The sequence below is a fragment of the Biomphalaria glabrata genome, chromosome 11 (assembly GCF_947242115.1).
Source record: "Biomphalaria glabrata chromosome 11, xgBioGlab47.1, whole genome shotgun sequence".
Lineage (NCBI taxonomy): Eukaryota > Metazoa > Mollusca > Gastropoda > Planorbidae > Biomphalaria > Biomphalaria glabrata.
In genome coordinates, this window is record NC_074721.1 from 39798776 (window position 1) to 39818962 (window position 20187).

Consider the following 20187-nt stretch of genomic DNA (forward strand, 5'->3'; position numbering starts at 1 on the left):
ACGAAATGCCTAACCTACGAAGTTTAGAAGGTCAGTGTCTTCTTTTACTAGTAAAGTCCAACTGTTCTGGGACACACAGACACACAAAAACGATAATGAGCAAGAAAAATGAAGAGAGGGAGGGAGATCTTTCCAGCTTTGTTTGTTATTAAACTGGTGAATAAAATTTGCATGAAGGACAACAATTATGGGAAGATCCGAGAATTTCTCTTGCAAGAGGTCCAATGCTTACTAAAGGGAGAGTTTCCCACCTTCTTCCTCCCGTGTCTATAATTAGACCTAATTATGATAAGAGAGAACGGCCCACGATAACTCGTTCCGGATATAGCGTCCATGTCACACTGCCCAATGCTGTGGTCTGCCCGAAACTCTAAACCTTATCAATCGTCGCATTCGTGGTACAAAGGTGATTAGAGAACTCTGACGCTGGACCTAGACGTAATGTGTCACAGAATAAATAGCATTGCGCTTTGACACAAATTAAAACTTCGAATGAAGCAATGGAGTTTTGCTATTGTGTTCAAATCCTGACATAAAATGCTAAAAAAACTTTCCAAATATTTAATGAACAGCTTATGACAATCAAAACTGACATATACGACATTACAAACAATATAAATGATATAAATGATATAAATGACGTGTGTCCCGAAATTTTGTAAGGAAAGCTACCGAAAAGAAAACCATCAATAAGCCCCCGGCAGGCAACGGGTTTGTCCGCTTGAGATATGGCAAAATGTATAGGTTAAAGCAGGGTCTGTGTAGCCATGTGAAATGCAGCCCATAATCTTCAGACTCAAGAGACCAATCAGACAATACATTATTAGTGCATAATATTGCATGCATGCTTATATGACATTATAAAGGAAGAGTGAGCCTTGGCCTTTCTGTGTTCACTAGTAGGTCAAAATTAGTTATGAAAAACATTCTAAGTCAAACTTTTTATTTATTAAAGTATAATTCAAGAAAAGAGGAAGCCAATAAACTGCCTGCTTGTGTGGGGGCAAGGCGACCTTAAAACACACTGCCCGCTTCCTTTCACGTGCTCTAAGGGGGTCATTCCCAGCATGGTACGTAACTAATGGGGCGTCTGTTTCGGAAGTAAACAAACAAATGTCCCTGAAGAGATCAGTTCTATTACTCCATCGAACTATACACAAAATGTATTTCGAAAAATGGGGGGGGGGGTGGGTGCGCGTTTGTGATAAGAAAGAGAGTAGGTAAAGAGGGGCGGGGGGGGGGTGTTCAGAACCGGAAATCCAACAACTGATCGCTCATTACAGGATTCTAGGATTTCAGATCTCTCTCACCACAAGAATGCCCCACTCTTAGCGTAATGTTTTGGTTTCGGTCATCATTACTTTTTCTTCTAAAGTGTGGACAGCAAAGCGATGACCACTTGACCCCCCACACTGGTTGTTTAGACTTGGGTGGTCTTATTTATTGTCTGTTGTAAGACGGCAAAAGCGTTTTTTTTTTTTTTAGGAGAAAGGGGGCGGGGGGGGAGTAGGGTGCAGCGATGACGTGCACTGCAGGGGGGAGAAAGATGAGCAAGACATACTCCGCTGACATTGCCACGTCCTCCTGGGTTACATCAGCGCGAGCCTGCTCCGGATGCCTGGCTGAAAAGGTGTGGGGGGGGGGAGATCCTATGAATGGATGACACGGGGGGGGGGGAGGAGGCACCGAAAGAAGAGCCAAGATTTTTTTGTTTTGTTTCTAGCTTAACGATACAGTTAATACAGTTGTTGTTGTTTTGTTTTTTTTTTGGTTGTTGCTGCGGTTGCTCAATTGTATGAATGAGTTGTAGATGATAGCTCGTGGCTGTGAACAGTAAAAGTAATATGATGCGCAACATAGAGGGAGAAGCCCAAATAGGCTTGGCAGAATTTAAGTCATTGGTTAATATGCATGACTGAATGCATGACGCGTAGGACGTAATCATCTTCTTTTTTTTTTTGAAGTCACGTCTGTATTATAATAAGATAAGATAAGATCAGAATTAATGAAAGAATGTGTTTCTCTCTGGAGCACTACGATCATCCTTGAGTGGCATTCTGTACAAAAGATTCAGCATTTCTCTAGCACAGGGGTTCTCAACCTGTGGATCGCGACTCCCTTGGGGGTCGATTGACCATTTGCCAGGGGTCGCTTAAGACCATCGAAAAATATGAATTGTTATTGCCTACTCTTCTATTGCTGTATGGGTGTGTGTCAAAGGGGGGGGGGGGGGTCGCGGCATAGTGGGGGTTGTAAAAAGGGGTCGCCGAGTTTAAAAGGTTGAGAACCGCTGCAGTCTCGCCCAACAAGTTGGTGGCTTCGTGAACTTCTGAGTACTGAGAGAGAGACTAGATTACTTTTGTTGTAACTATAAACCAATCATGTATAGTTTTATAGTTACAATGTTTTCTTTGGTGTAATGCACAAATTGTACGACAAATTTCCTTATGGACAATAAAGATTATTATTACTATTATTATTATATCATTCGAGGACTTCTTGTGGTCCAATAAAACTATAAAACCCACAAATCAGAAAAAATCTATTTGGAGAGCTGCCACATCTGGATACCACTACGCTGTGTCATCGTAATAGCTTTTTTTTGTTTCTAGCTTACTTAACGATACAGTTGATACAGTTGTTGTTGTTTTTGGTTGTTGCTGCGGTTGCTAAATTGTATGAATGAGTTGTAGATGATGACTCGTCGCTGTGAATAGTACTTGTCTGAACCTAACAACATTTATATGAGAATGAAGTAAATAGCAAAACAATTTGACACCCATGATAAATTCTTTTAAAAAAAAACACACACAATTTAAAGATTCTTATAATGTAACATTTTCAGCTTAAACCACCCGTTTCGTGGGTTTTATAATCTTATAATAGACTTCGCATCTGGGACAATGAACTTTTACAAGTGTGGCCAATTATTTAGAATCACATTTCGCGGACTTCCGGTCTCGACAAAGTTACGGTACGGACTACTTCAGCGAAGCATTTTGGTCTGAGATTAAGTGCTCGATTTGTTGTGTGTACGCCACGTGATGCGAATCACGTGAGAACAAGTTGCAGCAACGAGTCGAGTGTGAGAGTTCTAAATCCGCGCAAAAAAATTCTTTTGGGTCACTTATAGGGGAGAAATCTCAAAGGCAATGACGCCTTCTAGATAATTTAGGAAATCGCGTGTAATTATGTCAAGTAGTCCAGCTTCTTCTCACTGCGTGGGTGTTCAATCTATGTCCAGTTGAATCACGTTGATAAGGCAAAAGTGGTGTCGATGGGGCGGCATCGAAAAGATTAACCAAGTGACATATGTGGGGCGAATGAGGGCGGTGGACATGTGAACATTTCACGTTCTAATTCAACCACGAATTTTAAAAAATGATTCGACAATGATACTATAAATAGACAAAATTTATCATTAGAGCAGTGTTTCCTAAACTGTGTTCCGAGGAACCCTAGTGTTCCGCGAGGCCTTAATAGGCGTTCCGCAAACTACTGTAATAATTAAATAGTAGTCCAACACGTGAATTAATATCTTAATCTTATAAGCAAAGTGCTCCTCTTAATGCTCAGAATGTGTGAAGTGTTCCGTTAAGGAAAAAAAGTTAGGGAAATTTTCTCATTCCTGCAACGAGGCTATTCCATAAATAGTTTGGTGTCTCCGGTGCTCAGAATACGGAAGTAGTAATAAGCGAAGCACTTATTTAAACCATTAAACAAAAATTTGTGCGCACTTTTCAGAATCCAATTTCTAAATCTCTTTCAATTTTAGCACAAAGTAATTTTGAATAATTTAGTTGCCAGCAATGTGCTTTCAATATGGCGTCTTTGACCAATTTTTCTTTTTATAGTCGTACGTTTCTCTTTAGTTTCCACTACATTGTCACCGAATTTCCATCTACCATCAGCTCACTATTTAGCGTAGAAGCTGATTCAGCTCCAGAGAACGTAGCTCCATGCAAATTATGAAATCCTATTTAAGGGGGATGCACAATGAGAAAACATAGATTTAGGTCAAAAATATCGATATTTTAAAATTAATTGATTTTAATAGTTTAAAATGTCTAGAATACGAATTCCCTATCAGAATACTAAAAAAAATACGTTTTATACATCAATTTTGTACTTTAAATGTAGATATATAAGCAAAATTTTGATGTTTTGGTGAAAAATCAACATTTTGTAAGCTATAGTTGATAAGCTAATGTACGCTCTCATCCCTAACAGATGGTATCGATACAAAGGTCTACTTTTCTAGTTCCGATTATGTGCATGGTTTCTCATTCTATAAATAAATAGTACTGCAATAAACTTTCAAAATACGTCACTACCTCTTTTTTTCCCCTATATCCTCATATACACACCCACAAAGCCATATTTACGCATGCGCACCATCAAAGCTTCTTTGGATACTGTACATACACGCATGCGCACTGAAAAAGCTTCCGTAACAACAAAGTATGCACGCATGCGCACATGACGTGAACCGGTCCTTCTTCTGTAAACTTCCATCACATCAACAATCGATTCATTATTGAAACTCAGAAATGCCAACAAAAGGTTATATGTTTGGAAAGAAAAAACGTTACTGTAAGCCCAGAGGACGACATGCTTCAAAGACAAATGCACAATTACAAAGGTAAGTCTAGATCTAGAGTTTGCTTTTTTTTTTATTTACTAGACAAGCCTGTGCTGACACATAAAATTGATAAAATAATGAAACCTTGGCTCTTTGAGTTCGACAACGTGTTTATCCAATGAATCACATCTAGATCTAGAATCTAGATTCTATAGACATTAAATAAATATCATGAAAATGATTGCAAACATAGAGATCTATCCTTTTATAGATCTAGTCTATATTAGGAGCATAGATCACATTAGAACTAGATAATCTCTAGAGATTAGATTATCATGTATGATGATGTATTGAACAGTATTGTAGGACTTCAACTCAAGTCTTGGTCTTAGTTATTTTTTTTTGGATCTAGTACATATTGTCATATATAGATCTACATTACATGTAACATGTCTCTATACATTCTTTACTTTTTATGATTAATACAATATATGATTTCTAAAATGCATTATAAAATTTAAAATAATCTTCATGTTGTGATAGATGTGATGTGTACTTTCATACTATTGAATTTTTTTTTAAAGACCCTCTAATTTATTTTTTATTTGTTTGCAGCTCTGTTTTGGATACAGCTGGATCTGAAGCAGCAACAACACAGCCTGCAAGTGCAGCTGAGCGAAAAATATCCCTAACTGCAGTTACTAACGCTGATAACACCAATAAGAGGCTGCCTGAAGATTTCATATACGTCATGATGAATTCAATGCAATTGACCACAATGGTCTCCTTGTTGTGCTGTCCACATTGCTTTGACAACAAATTAACTATGTGCATCACACAATCAAAAGGCATGGCTCATTTGATTAAAATCAAATGCCTAAATTGTGAAACATATTTGTGGTCCGACTGGACCTCAAAAAAAAGTAATGATGTTCATCTGGATATTAATGTCCGCGCTGTCGCTGCATTAAAAGAATCTGGAATCTCGCATTCTAAATTTGATAGGTTTTGTGGACTTATGAGTATGCCCTGCATGCACAGAAATACTTATAACAATCTAGCTAACATAGTCAATACTGCTATAATTGAAGCTGGTGAAGAATGTATGATTAGGGCATCTGCTGTTGTGCATGGAAGAAACATTTCACAACCTCTAACTACAGATGAAAGAATAAGTTCAACAGGCTGTCCTGTTATTACAGTTTCTTTCGATGGGACTTGGCATAAAAGGGGCCACTCATCTCATTCAGGAATTGGCACAGTTATTGATTTTGATACTGGACTCGTCATCGACACCGAAGTCCTATCAAATTATTGCCATGTTTGTTATTCAAACTCTGCAGAACTAAACTTTGATGCCTCTAAGCATATGTGTCAAAAAAACTTCAGTGGCTCAGCAAATGCAATGGAGGCCGCAGCAGCATCCAAAATCTTTTCGCGCTCTGTGGCATCCAGAAAACTTGTTTATGGCACGATGCTGTGTGATGGCGATAGTAAATCGCATTCATCTGCCATTACCAACTCAGGATATGATGTAGAAATCTTAAAAGAGGACTGCATTAACCACATCTCAAAAAGAATGTTTAATGCTTTGAACAATTTAAAAATGTCTAACAAAAAAGAACTAAATTATAGGCTTACAAAGCCAAAAATTGAAAAAATTACAAATTACTATTCCAAAGCTCTGCGCCAAAATGCTCCTGACATTCAAAAAATGAAGCTGGCTGTTATGGGCTCATTTTTTCATATGATGAGCTCAGACCTAGATCATAACCACAGGTTGTGTCCTGATGGCGCTACATCTTGGTGTCACTTTAAGAGATCAGAGGCACTAAAACAGCCATATAAAAAACACAACCAGACCATCACATCAGAAATAGGTAAACTGTTATTTCCTATAATGAAAAGACTAACAGACACAGATCTGTTAAAAAGATGTTCTAGAATGGGAACACAAAACGCCAATGAATCTTTTCATTCCCTCATTTGGCAAAGATGCCCCAAAACAGAATTCGCAACATTAAAAACGGTAAGGGCTGCGACATACCTTGCTGTTTTAGCCTTCAATAATGGACCTGTTGGCATCAGATCAGTTTTTGACATATTAGGCATTCCCTGGACACTAAAGAACATTTCTTCTAGTGAGAAAAAGCAAAATGTCAAACTACAGCTTGTTAGAAAAAGAAAATCAATCGCATTAGTTTCCAGGAGAAAAAACTTGAAAAAACAAAGAATTGAGCATGAGCACCGGGCAGAGGTTCTAGAAGGTCCAACCTATCAATCAGGCCATTTTAATGAATAGTTTTTTGTTTTTTTTATTATCTATTATGTTGTTTTATGTAAATATTCCCTTTTTTTTCATTTTTATGGTTACAATAAATATTTTATATCATTTTAAAAACTTTAAATGCGTTTTTCTCAAAATGTATTTTTAGGTGCATGTTGTCCACAAGAATCTCAAAATCTTTAGTTCTGTATAAGTTAGACTAATAATTTTTCACATGTAGTTTATTGATAGTATATCATAGGTAATAGGCTGCAAAAATTTTCAATATGTATAATAAATTTCATTAAAAAATAAAAATAATGATGTGACCTCAGATGAAAAATGGGGTCGGAAAAAAATAAAAATTTTAAAAATTCATAAAAATAAAACCAGTAATAATTTTCAAAACAAAATTAGCCAGTTACCTATGGGATTCAAATATCTATCAGGTGCAATCAAAAAATTAAAAAAATTTTGAGTACTTTAGAATATTTTAAGAATTTTGTAAACATTGTTTATTTTCAAGATGGCCGCCATTTCCATAGCAACCCAAAAGGCTACACTCATAAAATGTGTATGGTTACTCATGTCTCTATATGTTCTATCAAGTCATGCATAAAGCTTTTCTATTTATCTGTAAATTACAAAAATTGAAATTTCATTGTGCATCCCCCTTAAGGTAAACCCAATCTAAAAAAGCAAAATATATTAAATGATTTAAATAAAAAAAAAAGATCAACAACAATTTTTTTTATAAAAATAAAGATTTTAGGGAGGGAAGAACTGCACATTCACGGAAGTATATCTCAATACTGTAATATTTTTTCCCTTTTACTACATCAATTTAAAATTGTAAACCTCCAGGAGTGAATTATGATCTGGCTGCTTTGAAATAAACAAAGTGTGAGTGCCGATGTGATTGTGTGTGAATCTGAATCGGTGTATGTATGTGTGAGTGTGTGATACTAATTTTTAACTACAATACAACGTTAAAATAAGGACATACATACATGTGTTTGTGTAAATGGACAGGAAATAAGAAGTGAGAGAGGCAGAGACAGAGATGGAGAGAGACGGGGAGACAGAGATGGAGAGAGAAAGGGAGTCAGATAGCGAGAAATAGAGAGACAAAAGGACAGAGAGAGAGAGAGAGAGAAAGATGGGGAGACAGAGATGGAGAGAGAGAGATACAGAGATGGGGAGAGAGTCAGTGAGAGAGATGGAGAGAGAGAGTCAGAGAGAGAAACAAAGAGAGAAAGGAAGATACATACAAAAAAATATCTGCAGAGAAAGAAAAAGCTTGGGAAATATTGAAGTTAACAACATGGAAAGAAACTTGTAACAAAAAAAAAAGAAGAAGAACGAGAAAGAAGAAGAAAATAATAATAAACTAATAATAAACTAACGAATTTGCATTTTGGAGGAAGAAAAAAAAAAGAATAGATATATTTTAACCGGAAGAGATAGAAAAAGAAAAAAATATCTGGAGATAGGAGAGGGAGAGGGAGACATAGAGAGAGACACATGGAGAAAAAATAGAAAAGAGAAAAAGAGAAAAAGAGAGAAAGAGAAAAAGAGAAAAAGAGCAAAGAGAGAAAGAGAAAAAGAGAGGGAGACTAAGAAAGAGACACTGGAACTTACTTTGATAGCCGACGAAACGATAATCCGCTAATTCCTCATCAAACTCCACAGGACCGTCTGACTGCCAGCCTTCTCCGATTGGTTGAAATATCCATCCCTGCGAGGAGATTGGTCGCGCGAGGAGCGTCACCATAGCAACGAATGTAAACAATAACGAAGACGACATTGTTCTTCCTTGTGCGTGTCCAGTATCACAGAAAGTAAAAAAAAAAACAAACAACAGTTGATCGTAAAGCTCACTATCCAAAGAAAGTGAGCGAAGCCAAAATAGATCTTTAGTGAAACCTTCTGTGAAACCTTCTGAAATATGGCCTCGAATTCATACTTCTGCAGAAACTTTGAAGAATGTAAAAATAAAAACCTAGATTCTGTACTATTTACAACCTATTTTATTTCCACACTGATGTTAAATGAAATATATTTTTTTAAAAATGAAAGCTATGACCACAGCTAGACACTTTCACCTCGGTAATTGAATTGTTCGAGTTATCCTTAAGTCAGTCACAGAGTTGCAGCCCCTGTCGTCCATGGCGACTGCGATGGACACAACAGGCGGAGTCGTATACTCGCTAATGGCTGACCAATCTCGAGATCACGTGACGGGAATTTCTCTTCTTGCGAATTTTCCAGGCCACGCAAGGGACGTAATAGTCTGCTGAGTTACTTCGAGTTATCTCCCAACATGGCGGCCAAGTGAGTTGCATCTCTCATCTGATTGGACGAGAAGAAAGAAGGCACGTGATTAGAAAAACGACATTGATAGAAATACAGTTTTGATTGATATAACGCCCACATATACACTCTAGGCTATATTCACACACACACACACACTAGGCTATGTTCACACACACTCTAGCCCCGATCACACATGCAGTGGTCAGACTACATTACGTGTAATAATTGCTTTCGTCCACTTATTGAGTGGGGGCGGCCACTTATTGAGTGGGGGCGGCCACTTGTAAGGTCAGCACCGCTCTGAAACAGCAATTTATTTATTTTTCTTATTGCCACACATATTTAGCTCCTGCTTCTTCGTTCACATTATTATGTTGGAGTGTCCAGATGACTAGACCAATATCTGAGATGATCTGCGCAGCCACTTCTAACCATTAAGTCAATTTAACTCTTTCCCTCCTAACTGACGATACCAGCGTTGATTCCACCAGAATGTGGTAAATAACTACGGAGAGAAAGAGTTAACGCAAATTCATAGTTATAATTTTTTTTAAAACCCATAGAAAGCACACAGAGAGCATTAGAAATGAGGCAATTAGAATGCCTACCAAGATGACATCACAGAATAAGAGATTAGAAACAGAATGGCAACTGTGACCTGCAAAACACTATATTAAAAAAAACGCCAACTGAAAATTTAGGGCTATATGACAAGGTACTCAGGGGCTAGCAAATACCTTCCTTCTGGGAACAGTACCAGGAAAAAAAAAAGAAGAAAGGCATAGAAACAAAAATCAAAGAATGGACGGGCCTGTCATTGAAAGAGATTCTATGAAAGTAAAAAAAAACAACAGAGGAATGGAGAAAGATGATCGACAGATCATGTGTAGTGCCCAAACGGTTTATCAGATTTAGGGATGGACAGATGATTATAATCACTATCTAGCGGTAATTGGGCAGAGTTAATACTTATATCAACTGTTACTATTGCATAGTGTTTGATAGCTAGTTTAATTAGTTGGGTTCAACACTTTATTAGACTGACGGTGAACATATATTTTATAGTGACGACATAGACTTAGGGTTAGAGATTAGAATAGACTTTTATTAATCAGTTACTGCTACACTCTTGAGGGGATAACATCGTTCTATAGTGACAGACTAGACTGTAGCCCATTCTGTAATAAACGTTTGTTTGAAGTTCACCTTGAGACAACTTGGTCATTGAGTCTGTGTTCCTGTTTAGTACCTTATCTATATTTCTGACGGTGTGCATGATTTTCAAGAACTCGCGATTGAAATACATCAAACAAGGTACGCACGCACTTAGTCTAATTAAGCATCTTCTAGAAATACTTCAGCTACATTTGAGTTACACATGCATCCGTAACACTATATTCACCACGGAGATTACATATTAAGAGAATGGTATAACAGACATAATTTCTTAGAGGCAAAAAAGAAATGCAATGTCAGATAATTACTGAAAACATAAGTCAAAGATGTAAGAGTCTGGTGTAAGAGATGTAAGAGGCTAGATCGTGTTCAATCAATGTTTACAATGTATCATGGATGTCAATATTAATCATTATTCGCACCCGTGTTTATTTTAATAAGATTGTCGGGCAAGAAGTTAATCTCTTTATGTTCACGGCTGAACAAGACTTTAGCCTCCTAATTGTCCAATGTGTCTTGTTACAAATATTCTCTCCATTTTGTTTGTCGTAAATTTTATCTGATTAAAAAAAAGGTAGAATTTCTGTTAAGGTAGATTTTTAAAATCATTTTTGAATGTTAAAAATACAAAATTATAACTTTATAGAAGACTAGTCAAATTAACGGAACAATCCAGAAGTATTATAATTTCATTTTAGCAGACTTGATATACCCTATGGGGCTGGGAGAAGCAATCATTAAAGAAACTAGATAAAATTATCTCGGTACCCGTTTGAGTTGGCGTGAGACCCGCTGTACTTTATATATGTATCACCCCCTGCTTGCATGGTAATTATTTGTTTGGTCATTTCTTTTAATATGTTTCAGAAATTTTTTTTTCATAGTCATGGGATTATAACACACCTTAGCCAAACCCTACCCCAGGTGTGAGCCAGCAAGCCTGATACGCCGATCTCTGAATGCAAATTCTTTTGATCTAGGATTCTGTCAACTTTAGAAAGATGGCTTTTGTTAATATCTCGAATGATCTAAGTTACAGTCTTTATGTTGACTTGAATTAGAACTCGTTATAAGTTAATACATGCATATATAACACTAGACTTCACAAAAGACATCATTATACATGGTCTATAGAGAGAATAGATGCCAACTAATCTTTATATGCACCCCATTGCGATGAAAGGATTCGGCCTACAAGATTAAATAAAGGCCTATAATTCTTACTTCCATCTGGGTTCAGATTTTATTTTGACATCTCACAGAGTCTCCTCATGATATATAAGCAAACATTAAATACAGGCTAACATTATATATACTATACATAGTAAAGTCCCCCTATAGGGTAGATGATGTAAAGGTCATCTGCCATTACATCAACTTTAACTTTCCCCAACTAATGTCAGGTACCCATTATAGCTTGGTTGACTCAGAGGCGCACTAAGGATCCTAAAATTCAGAATCTCAGTTTTCACCGAGATTCGAACTCAGGACATACGGTTCGGAACTCAAACGCTTCACTACTCAACAACCGAGCCTTTCAACATTATATATTGTCTAACTTTATATATAGCCTAACATTTTATATAGTCTAATACAGTAACATTACATATAGCGTCCCCCCAAAATAGTCTTTAAATGTAACCTTGTCGATGCAATAATCGCTCACTGTTCTATATTGTTTGCAGGATATTTACTTCCCTTGTTTGTACAGGTGATAGACTTTAACAAAATGAGCTTAATTTTGGTCTGCATGAACGTGCATATTAATATTATCAGAGACCCAATACTGTGCTGCTTTACGCACTGAGAAGGTAGACTTATGTTTCGACGGTTCTGTTATTGTAGCGAAACACTGGCGTCCTGCGTTTTCCTCAAACACTATTTAGACACAGTGATACAGGCTGCGTTTTTATAGAACATATTTATCAATCACTAAAACCCGAGGCATCAGAACTTGATCTCATAACAATGACGTAGCTTCACGACAGTGACTCAGCTTGTGGGAAAAAGAAATGACAGCTTTGGCTGATGGAGATATAGAATTTTTTTATATAGTCTAGACACACACACACACAACTACACAAGCATACACACACACACACACTTGTCAAAATAATTACAATATCAGACTTACAATACACGACAGATCATAACAATGTTTACTTGCTGGGGAACAAACACACATACACATGTAAAACTAAGACACTTTTAGGATTATTTTTTACAAAGATTATATCAAATCACTCTGTCTGCCTGTCAGTGTGTCTGTCTGTCTGTCTGGCCGAAAGTTTGTATACGTTATTTCTCCGACACCCAATCTCGGATCAAACTTGAAATTTTGCACAATTATTTCTTTTACCTAACAACACCAGAATCAGCTTAACTATTGGTCATAATGGTAAATGGTATCTCGAAATTGTAATTAACTGAAGCGTTTTATAGGTCGTCGCTCTAAATTGAAACAAACATTATATAACTATACAATCTTCTCCAGTCATAAGTACCTCACTAGCAGAGTGGTTCGCTCGTCGGCCCGAAGAGGCGCCACGAGCTCGAATTAAGGTCGTCGTCCCCCCCCCCTTTTTTTTTCTATTGTAAATGCATTTCAAAACAAATTACGGTAAAATTCACCATGATATCCCTTTCACCCCCCCCACCCCACCCAAATACAATTTTACCAACTGGTGCAGATAAGTGCTAGGGTCATAGCGCATTGAAAAAGCTAATAGCATGAAAGAGCGCTAAGCAAAAACAATTGTAAAAATATTGATCGCACAGATTTCTAGTTGTGGATCGAACTAATTCAAACTAATCGATACACCTACACTTCGTACAAGCTTTGTGTTTTTTGTTTTTTTTTAAAGTACTGTTTAAGTTTTTCTTGGTAAAAAAAATATTTTGTTTCTACTGCTCTTCCGGTGAAGCTACCGGAGCTCGTTCTACAGTAACCACACACCGCATATACCACGCGGCCACACTATTTTCCTATTTATTATTTAATGTGAACATATGAGGAGATAGTCATACAATGACATTGACATACAATGACATTGACATACAATGACATTGACATACAATGACATTGACATACAATGACATTGGCATACAATGACATTGACATACAGTGACATTGGCATACAATGACATTGACATACAATGACATTGACGGATATCGAGGTTCGGTTAAAGAGAAATAAGATTTGTCTTGGTCTTCCTGTCTGTGTGTCAACCGAGACATTTTATGACAAGACAGGTCTGCAAATCTTCTGTCTTAAGACTGCTAACAAAAAATCTTCTTTATCATCTTTATGGCTTTTGAAAATGTCTGTAAAGTCAGTTGTGATCAACTTTACGGCTGATGTCACAATTAAGTACCACAGAATGCTTTCTGACTGCAAAGTCTTTCTTCCCGAGTAATGTAATGGGTATCGAAAGCTTTATTTCTCTTAGTAATAAAATGACTATTTTAAATAGTTCGTATGTTCCTTCAGATTCTAGCACAAACCTCCCGCAGGACGACGGTGGATGGCATCGGGCAAGGCTTAAACTCGGGACTATCGACAGTCCAGAGCGTATAGAACCTGTGCCCAATTCCGAACCCATCACATCCCCTTTTCCTCAAGCCATCCCACACACACACACACACACACAACGTATATTCATGTACAAACACTCAAAGCTCTCACTCCATCCCGAAAGCGGAAGTCATTGGGTCGACAATATCCGGGCGATTCTTTGTTATTGTAGCCACTTCACATTTCAGCCGGTGTCATCTTCGCTCCTCCCAGTTCCTCTTCCCCTTCCCCCGTCTCCACCCGTGTGTTTGCCCTGGTCGCTAGAGGTGTGTGTGTAAAGCGAGTTTGTTAAGGCCTCCCCCCCCCCCGGACCATTGTGAGCCGGGGGGGGGGGAGACTTTTTAAGTGGACAGGTCAATATTGTTGATCCACACTGATTAGCATGTAGCGGTACTCCTCCATTACGCAGAGGCGTTGGTTCAATGGGGGTACCACAAACAAATCAAAAGGTGCACAAAAAGAGAAAAATGGCTGATGTCAAGATTTCATAGGTGACATTTGACATCTTGGCATGATGGCTGCCATAGGAGACCGGAACTAGAGTCAACGGCAGTGGCCTAGTTTGTTTTTTAACTCTTTCTCTCCGTAATTATTTACCACATTCTGGTAGAATCAACGTTGGTATCGTCAGATAGAAGAGAAAGAGTTAATCGCATGAAAAGTGCAGATTATGAAAAATATAAAACTATGTTTTATACCTGTACTATTCCTCAAATTTAGCTCAGCTCAGAGCTTTTGGTCACTTATACGAATGCATCACGTGAGTTGGAAGAAAGAGGGGGGGGGGAAGAGGGGAGGGGTCCTTCGAAGTTTCAGGCACAAAAATATTACGGACTCGACAGTGACCTTTCTGGGGTTAAACTTGGTTCAAGTACCTAACGGTCTGGACTTGGTCATTTCAACCGTGTTACAAGTGTAGGTCTTGTCCATAAGTAGGTTAAACGCATCTAACACACCCGTACAAGAAACTCAGACATCTCCTGAAGTCAGACAGCCATCATACAACTACAAGATCAAGATCTATCACAAAAGACATTGATAAATATACACATATATATATATATACCCCTCTACATATCAGATTTTATTTTTGATTCTTGAAAAGAAAAATATTTATGTACTCGAGTCTCACGAGATACCATTTTAACCACAAAACTATCTCAAACCACTCCAAGGATGGCTGCCTGGTCGTGCGGTTTGCACGCTGGACTGTCGTTCAGTATTATCGATGGCCCTGCCCGCTCCGATCCCCCGTCGTCCTGCGGGAGGTTTGGACTAGGAAGTAATTATCTTGACCTCTGAAGGAACATCCGAAACAAGTAAAACATTTTACAAACCACTCAACTTACAATATTTGCTAATATTACAAAAACAACAACAACTCCACAATAGAAAGGCACCATTCCGAACCACCTATCAGATTGTGTTTCTTCAGTATCCTTGCAAACAAACAAATGAAATCAAGGGCCATAGAACTGCTCTCTGTCTTAGACATGAAATAGAACAAATGTTCCATATTAAAAGTTAAAACTTTGAAAGCATCAAAAAGAAAAATGTCAATTTTTTAGATTTGGTTCATTTCCACGCTCCAGTTCAGGTAACGAGGTACTTTTTTTCTCTCATCAAAGCGAGGCTTGATTCTAAATTGTTCCCGGTTCCTTCCTCGCCCCTCCCCCGGGTTCCTTTTCACCCTTTGAAACTCCCACGCCCTGTTACCCGCCCTTGCGCCCATTACATACGCGGCTGCCCAGCGAGTATGTCAATTTCTTGTTCCTGTTCCCTATTATCAGCTAATCTACAGCGATACACAACGAAGGGGCTTTGTGGCACTCTCGTCTATATGGACGCCATGTTTTTTAAGGGGGCCATTATGCCCGGGCCGCCTTTCTACGATTGCCACCATCCACCCAGGGCATTGATGGGCACCCAAGGGAGCTCATCCGTGTCCCTTGAATGGAGAAATCACTTAAAATATCTACGAATTTGGATTATTAAAAAAAAAAATGAATGAATCAGACTATACACATTCTAGGCCACGACAGGCGAATACGGCACATATGGGCGAAGTTAGCAAGGGGATGGGGGGGAGTACTCAAGGAATTAAAGTCAAATTGAGTTTCGCTGGTACTTAAAAGCCCACAATGGACTTTGAAAAGAAACCGGGCTTAGATCCTAAAGGTTCCGTCAATGTATTCTACGAAAGGTCTGATATTAGCGGTCTAATTAGGACAAGTTGAATAAACAGGCTTCGCAGTACCAAGTACGCTGGTGGGTGTGTGTGAAAAAGGGGGAGGTTTGCTCGCGCCCCTGATGGATAAGTTATGTTTTTTCATCTTTAGGGCACCCTAGACTAGGGGCGCCCTATGAAACATTTACGGTCTATGTATATTCTTCGAATGAAGAGAAAATTAACAGAGCGAGGGAACGATTTCAGCCGTGGAGTCGGGCCAATACTCTTTCGTGTTGTTGTTTTTTTTAGTCCAATCTCTGTTCCTATTCAGCAACATAACTAGAGATAAAGCATCCATGGACAATTCTTAAGGAAGAGATACTGAAGAAAGCAGCTTCATTTGAAGAATCGATTCTACTATTTAAGCAATTAAATTTTCAGATTTATGGCCCATTAGCGGTGGGTGCACTCGGGAGCGTCGTTAAAATTCAGAAAATTTTGAGCAAAAAGCACCGATTATTAACTAATCCGATTCGAACAAAATTTGCATTTTCTGAGCACTTCAAAAATAATCCACAAACTCGAGAAACAGAGAAATAGAAAGAGAGAGAGAGAAATAGGGAGATGAGAGAGAGAGGGGGCGGTGGAGTAAGAGAGAGAGTAAGAGAGAGAGGGGGAAAGGAGGGGGATAGAGAGACTGGAGATAGAGAGAAACAGAGAAGAGTCAGAAAAACAGAGGGAGGCGCACAGTGAAAATATCACAGAGAGACGGACAGACAGACAGGCAGACAGAGAGGATGAAGTAAATTACATACGACGGAATAGCTGGTGTTGATATTTTTTTTTTTATATTTTCAATCTTATTCTTCCAATTGATAAATTGAAGTTACAAATAAGAATTTCAATTCCTAAAGCAGCTCAATAACTGTCCTCTTTCATAGCCATCATCGCCCAGAAGCCATAATTGCAGCAACACAGTCATATTGGATTTATATATAAGTATGGCTTATAACTAATGTTGCGAGGGCCCAGTGAGTGTAGGGATATGGATAATAAGTGAAAATTAAGTTTTTGTATTAGAAAATAAATTTGTCTTTGCATTACATTTTGAGCAAAAAGCACCGATTACTAACTAATCCGATTCGAACAAAATTTGCATTTTCTGAGCACTTCAAAAATAACCCACACACTCGAGAAACAGAGAGAGAGAGAGAGAGAGAGAGAAATAGGAAGACCGGGAGAGAGAGGGAGGGGAGTAAGAGAGAGGGGGAGAGAGGAGGGGGATAGAGAGACTAGAGATAGAGAGAAACAGAAAAGAGTTAGAAAAACAAGGGAGGCGCACAGAGAAAATATATCAGACAAGAGTTTGAGTTTTTTGGCACATCGGCACACTTTAGGCCATGTCGTACCCGTAATCCCTAAAGGGTTACTCTCCCTTCATACCAAGGGAGCTAAACTTTATTTAGTTAAGAGAGGATGAAGAAAATTACATACAACGGAATAGCTGGCGTTGATATTCTTTAGAAGGGTTGTGTGTTTACGTGTAGTCGTTTTTCACTATAAAAGTATGGCATATAACTAATGTATAAGAGAGATACATGTAACACTTTCATGGTTTGCTCTATATATTTGTAGGTGACGAAGGCCTTGTGGCCGGCACATTTATTGCTTTCATTTGTCACTTTCAACGTCAATTCATTGTGGAATGTAAATGTATGGTCAACTATTAGGGTCGACCAAGAAGGAGGAGCTATATAATGTACTAACGTACTATCATGTTATCAGTGCCGGCCCTAGCTGTTGTGAGGGCCCAGTGAGTGTAGGGATATGGATAATAAGTGAAAATTCGGTTTTTGTATTAGAAAATAAATTTGTCTTTGCATTACATTTTTATGAAATGAAAGCTGACAATGTCTTTCTTTTTTCTTATCGCTCGTAGGATTGGCGTTTTCCATATTGATGGACACCCCAAAATTCTGTCTACTTTTTAAGGAGATTTTTATGAGTTTTCAAGAGATGTGTAATAAGTTCAGGAGATTTCTAGTACTTTTTCAATTTTTCAATTTCATGACATTTCCTAGAGCTCCTAGAAGATCAAGAGGCTTCCGGGACCCTGTTATAAGTTACAATGGTTTCATTTAACAATTTACACCAAGAATTAGCGTGGGGCCTTTGAAAGCGCTGGGCCCACTAAGGCCGCATATGTTGCAAGGCGTAAGGCCGGCCCTGCAAGTTATTTATACAGACCACACAACGAACTGCCACATACTGATAGATAACAAAAGTGCCTAATGTCCATTCATGCACAGACATATTCTTTACAAACAGCGGCGTTTGGAAAGATTGTGAGTGACGGAACCTAACCTAATTTAAATATACCTATAAATTATTACGCGTTATTCGTCCGCTACATAAAATAGGTCCCAACCATAGTGGTCCTGACAAGTTGGTGTAAACTTTTAGTAAGAGAAAAAAATTCAGATGAGCTCACGTATACACAAGAAATTTTCCACACCCCTCCCAACCCTCAAACCAGCGCCCCACTTCAAAAATTGTCTTATCGCTAAGGTTCGCCTAGTTACGTCATTGACAGTTGACTGCCAGGGGCGGAGTGGCCAGAGGAGGGCGCCCCACGATGTCACAGAAGAGTTGACTTAAGTCTTCCATCGCCCAAGCTTCGCTGCACGATCTGCGCACTTTAAGAGTTGTTTAAATATCCAGTTGACTATCAATTAAACGACCTCTTATCTGGATGGTCCCTTGATAGTTCAGACTTACAACTACGCGACGACATTTTTTGACGGCGTCAAATTAGCATAGAGAATGTGGCTACGTGTAGAGCCAGGGTTACAAATATTGACAATGACGTAATCAAAATATGTTCTCCTGGTTGCCTTGCAGAACTCTCTAAATAACCCGAACAAAAAAAAACAAGTTTCTTACTTATTTGACATAATTATTAAGCAAGTGTCAAAGTAGAATGGATAATGATTCACTCTGTCTGTCTGTCTGTCTGGCCAAAGGTTTGTACACGTTATTTCTCCTCGGATCAAGCTGACATTTAGCACAATTATTTCTTTTACCTGACAACACAAGAACCCATCCAAAAAGACAACAACAACATATTAGTTAATTAATTATTGGTAATAAACAATTTTGTTTGGTATCTAAATCAAGGGAAATAATTTGTACTTGACTGAAGTGGTGGTGTAAGCTGAAATAGTCACCTTTATACAGTGTAGTCTAAGGCTTAGTGAACACACACTTAAAACAGAAACAATAGATCACTATACAATCTGCCATGTTCATAGACTCTTCATAGCAGAGTGGTTAACGCGTTGGCCTGAGAAGGCTTTAACCTACAAGTTCGAATTCATGTGGTTCTGTAATTTGTTGTTTTTTTTTTAATGTAAAACCACTCATTTGGGGATCCTCTTTCCCCCCCCCCCCCCCCAGTCTTTCTACGCCTCTTCTGTCAATGTTAGAGACAATAAATAATGGTGCAAAGTTTCAACTTGATACGAGAATGAGAAGAGAGAGAGAAATAAAGTGTATACACAATTTGTACCAGACAGACGGATCGAGTTGATATAAGCTTTGTAACAAAATACTTAACAAAATACTTAACAAAAATACTTAACAAAAATACTTAACAAAAATACTTAACAAAATAACAAAATACACTGGCACAAAGACATAGACTTAATAGACTAATTAAATAAGCGTCGTATATCACTCAAGTACAGCTACCATCTCTTGAAGAACTTTTCCAAGAAAGATGCATTTCCAAAACACTCACGATTCTTAAAGACAACCTGCACCTATTAAACCGCTGCTACATCAGATCTGAACGAAGTGGTCGTCTCCTTTCCATTTGGACTAAAACAGAAAGATTTAAAAACTCCTTTATCCCACTGTCGGTCAGAGTGTTACAAGATCAGCTGTCGTCATCGAGAAGTACATAGTAGTCTAATTCATAAAGCGCTGGTTGTGGGTGTGTATGTGTTTCATGTGTGAATGTTGTTCGAATTTTTCATCCATATTGTTTTTGTACAGTAGTTACGCTGAGGTTGTCAATTGCAGTCAAACTGAATTTCCATTT

At 38.2% G+C, this 20187-nt stretch overlaps 2 protein-coding genes across 6 annotated transcripts in view; one reads left to right on the plus strand and one right to left on the minus strand.

The window, feature by feature from the left end:
• Window positions 1–20187, minus strand: part of LOC106054970 (semaphorin-5A-like) — a 190710-nt gene that overhangs the window by 75976 nt on the left and 94547 nt on the right. For all 5 annotated transcript variants that reach the window (XM_056045776.1, XM_056045772.1, XM_056045774.1 and 2 more), the window contains exon 3: window positions 8490–9200. In XM_056045776.1, coding sequence (XP_055901751.1) covers window positions 8490–8655 — 166 coding nt within the window. In that variant the 5' untranslated portion in view covers window positions 8656–9200. The remainder of the gene's footprint in view (window positions 1–8489; window positions 9201–20187) is intronic.
• LOC129929016 (uncharacterized) lies at window positions 4440–6990 on the plus strand. The gene is made up of 2 exons (XM_056045777.1): window positions 4440–4642; window positions 5198–6990. The coding sequence occupies exons 1-2, from the start codon at window positions 4551–4553 to the stop codon at window positions 6882–6884; spliced, it is 1779 nt and encodes a 592-aa protein (XP_055901752.1). The 5' UTR covers window positions 4440–4550; the 3' UTR covers window positions 6885–6990.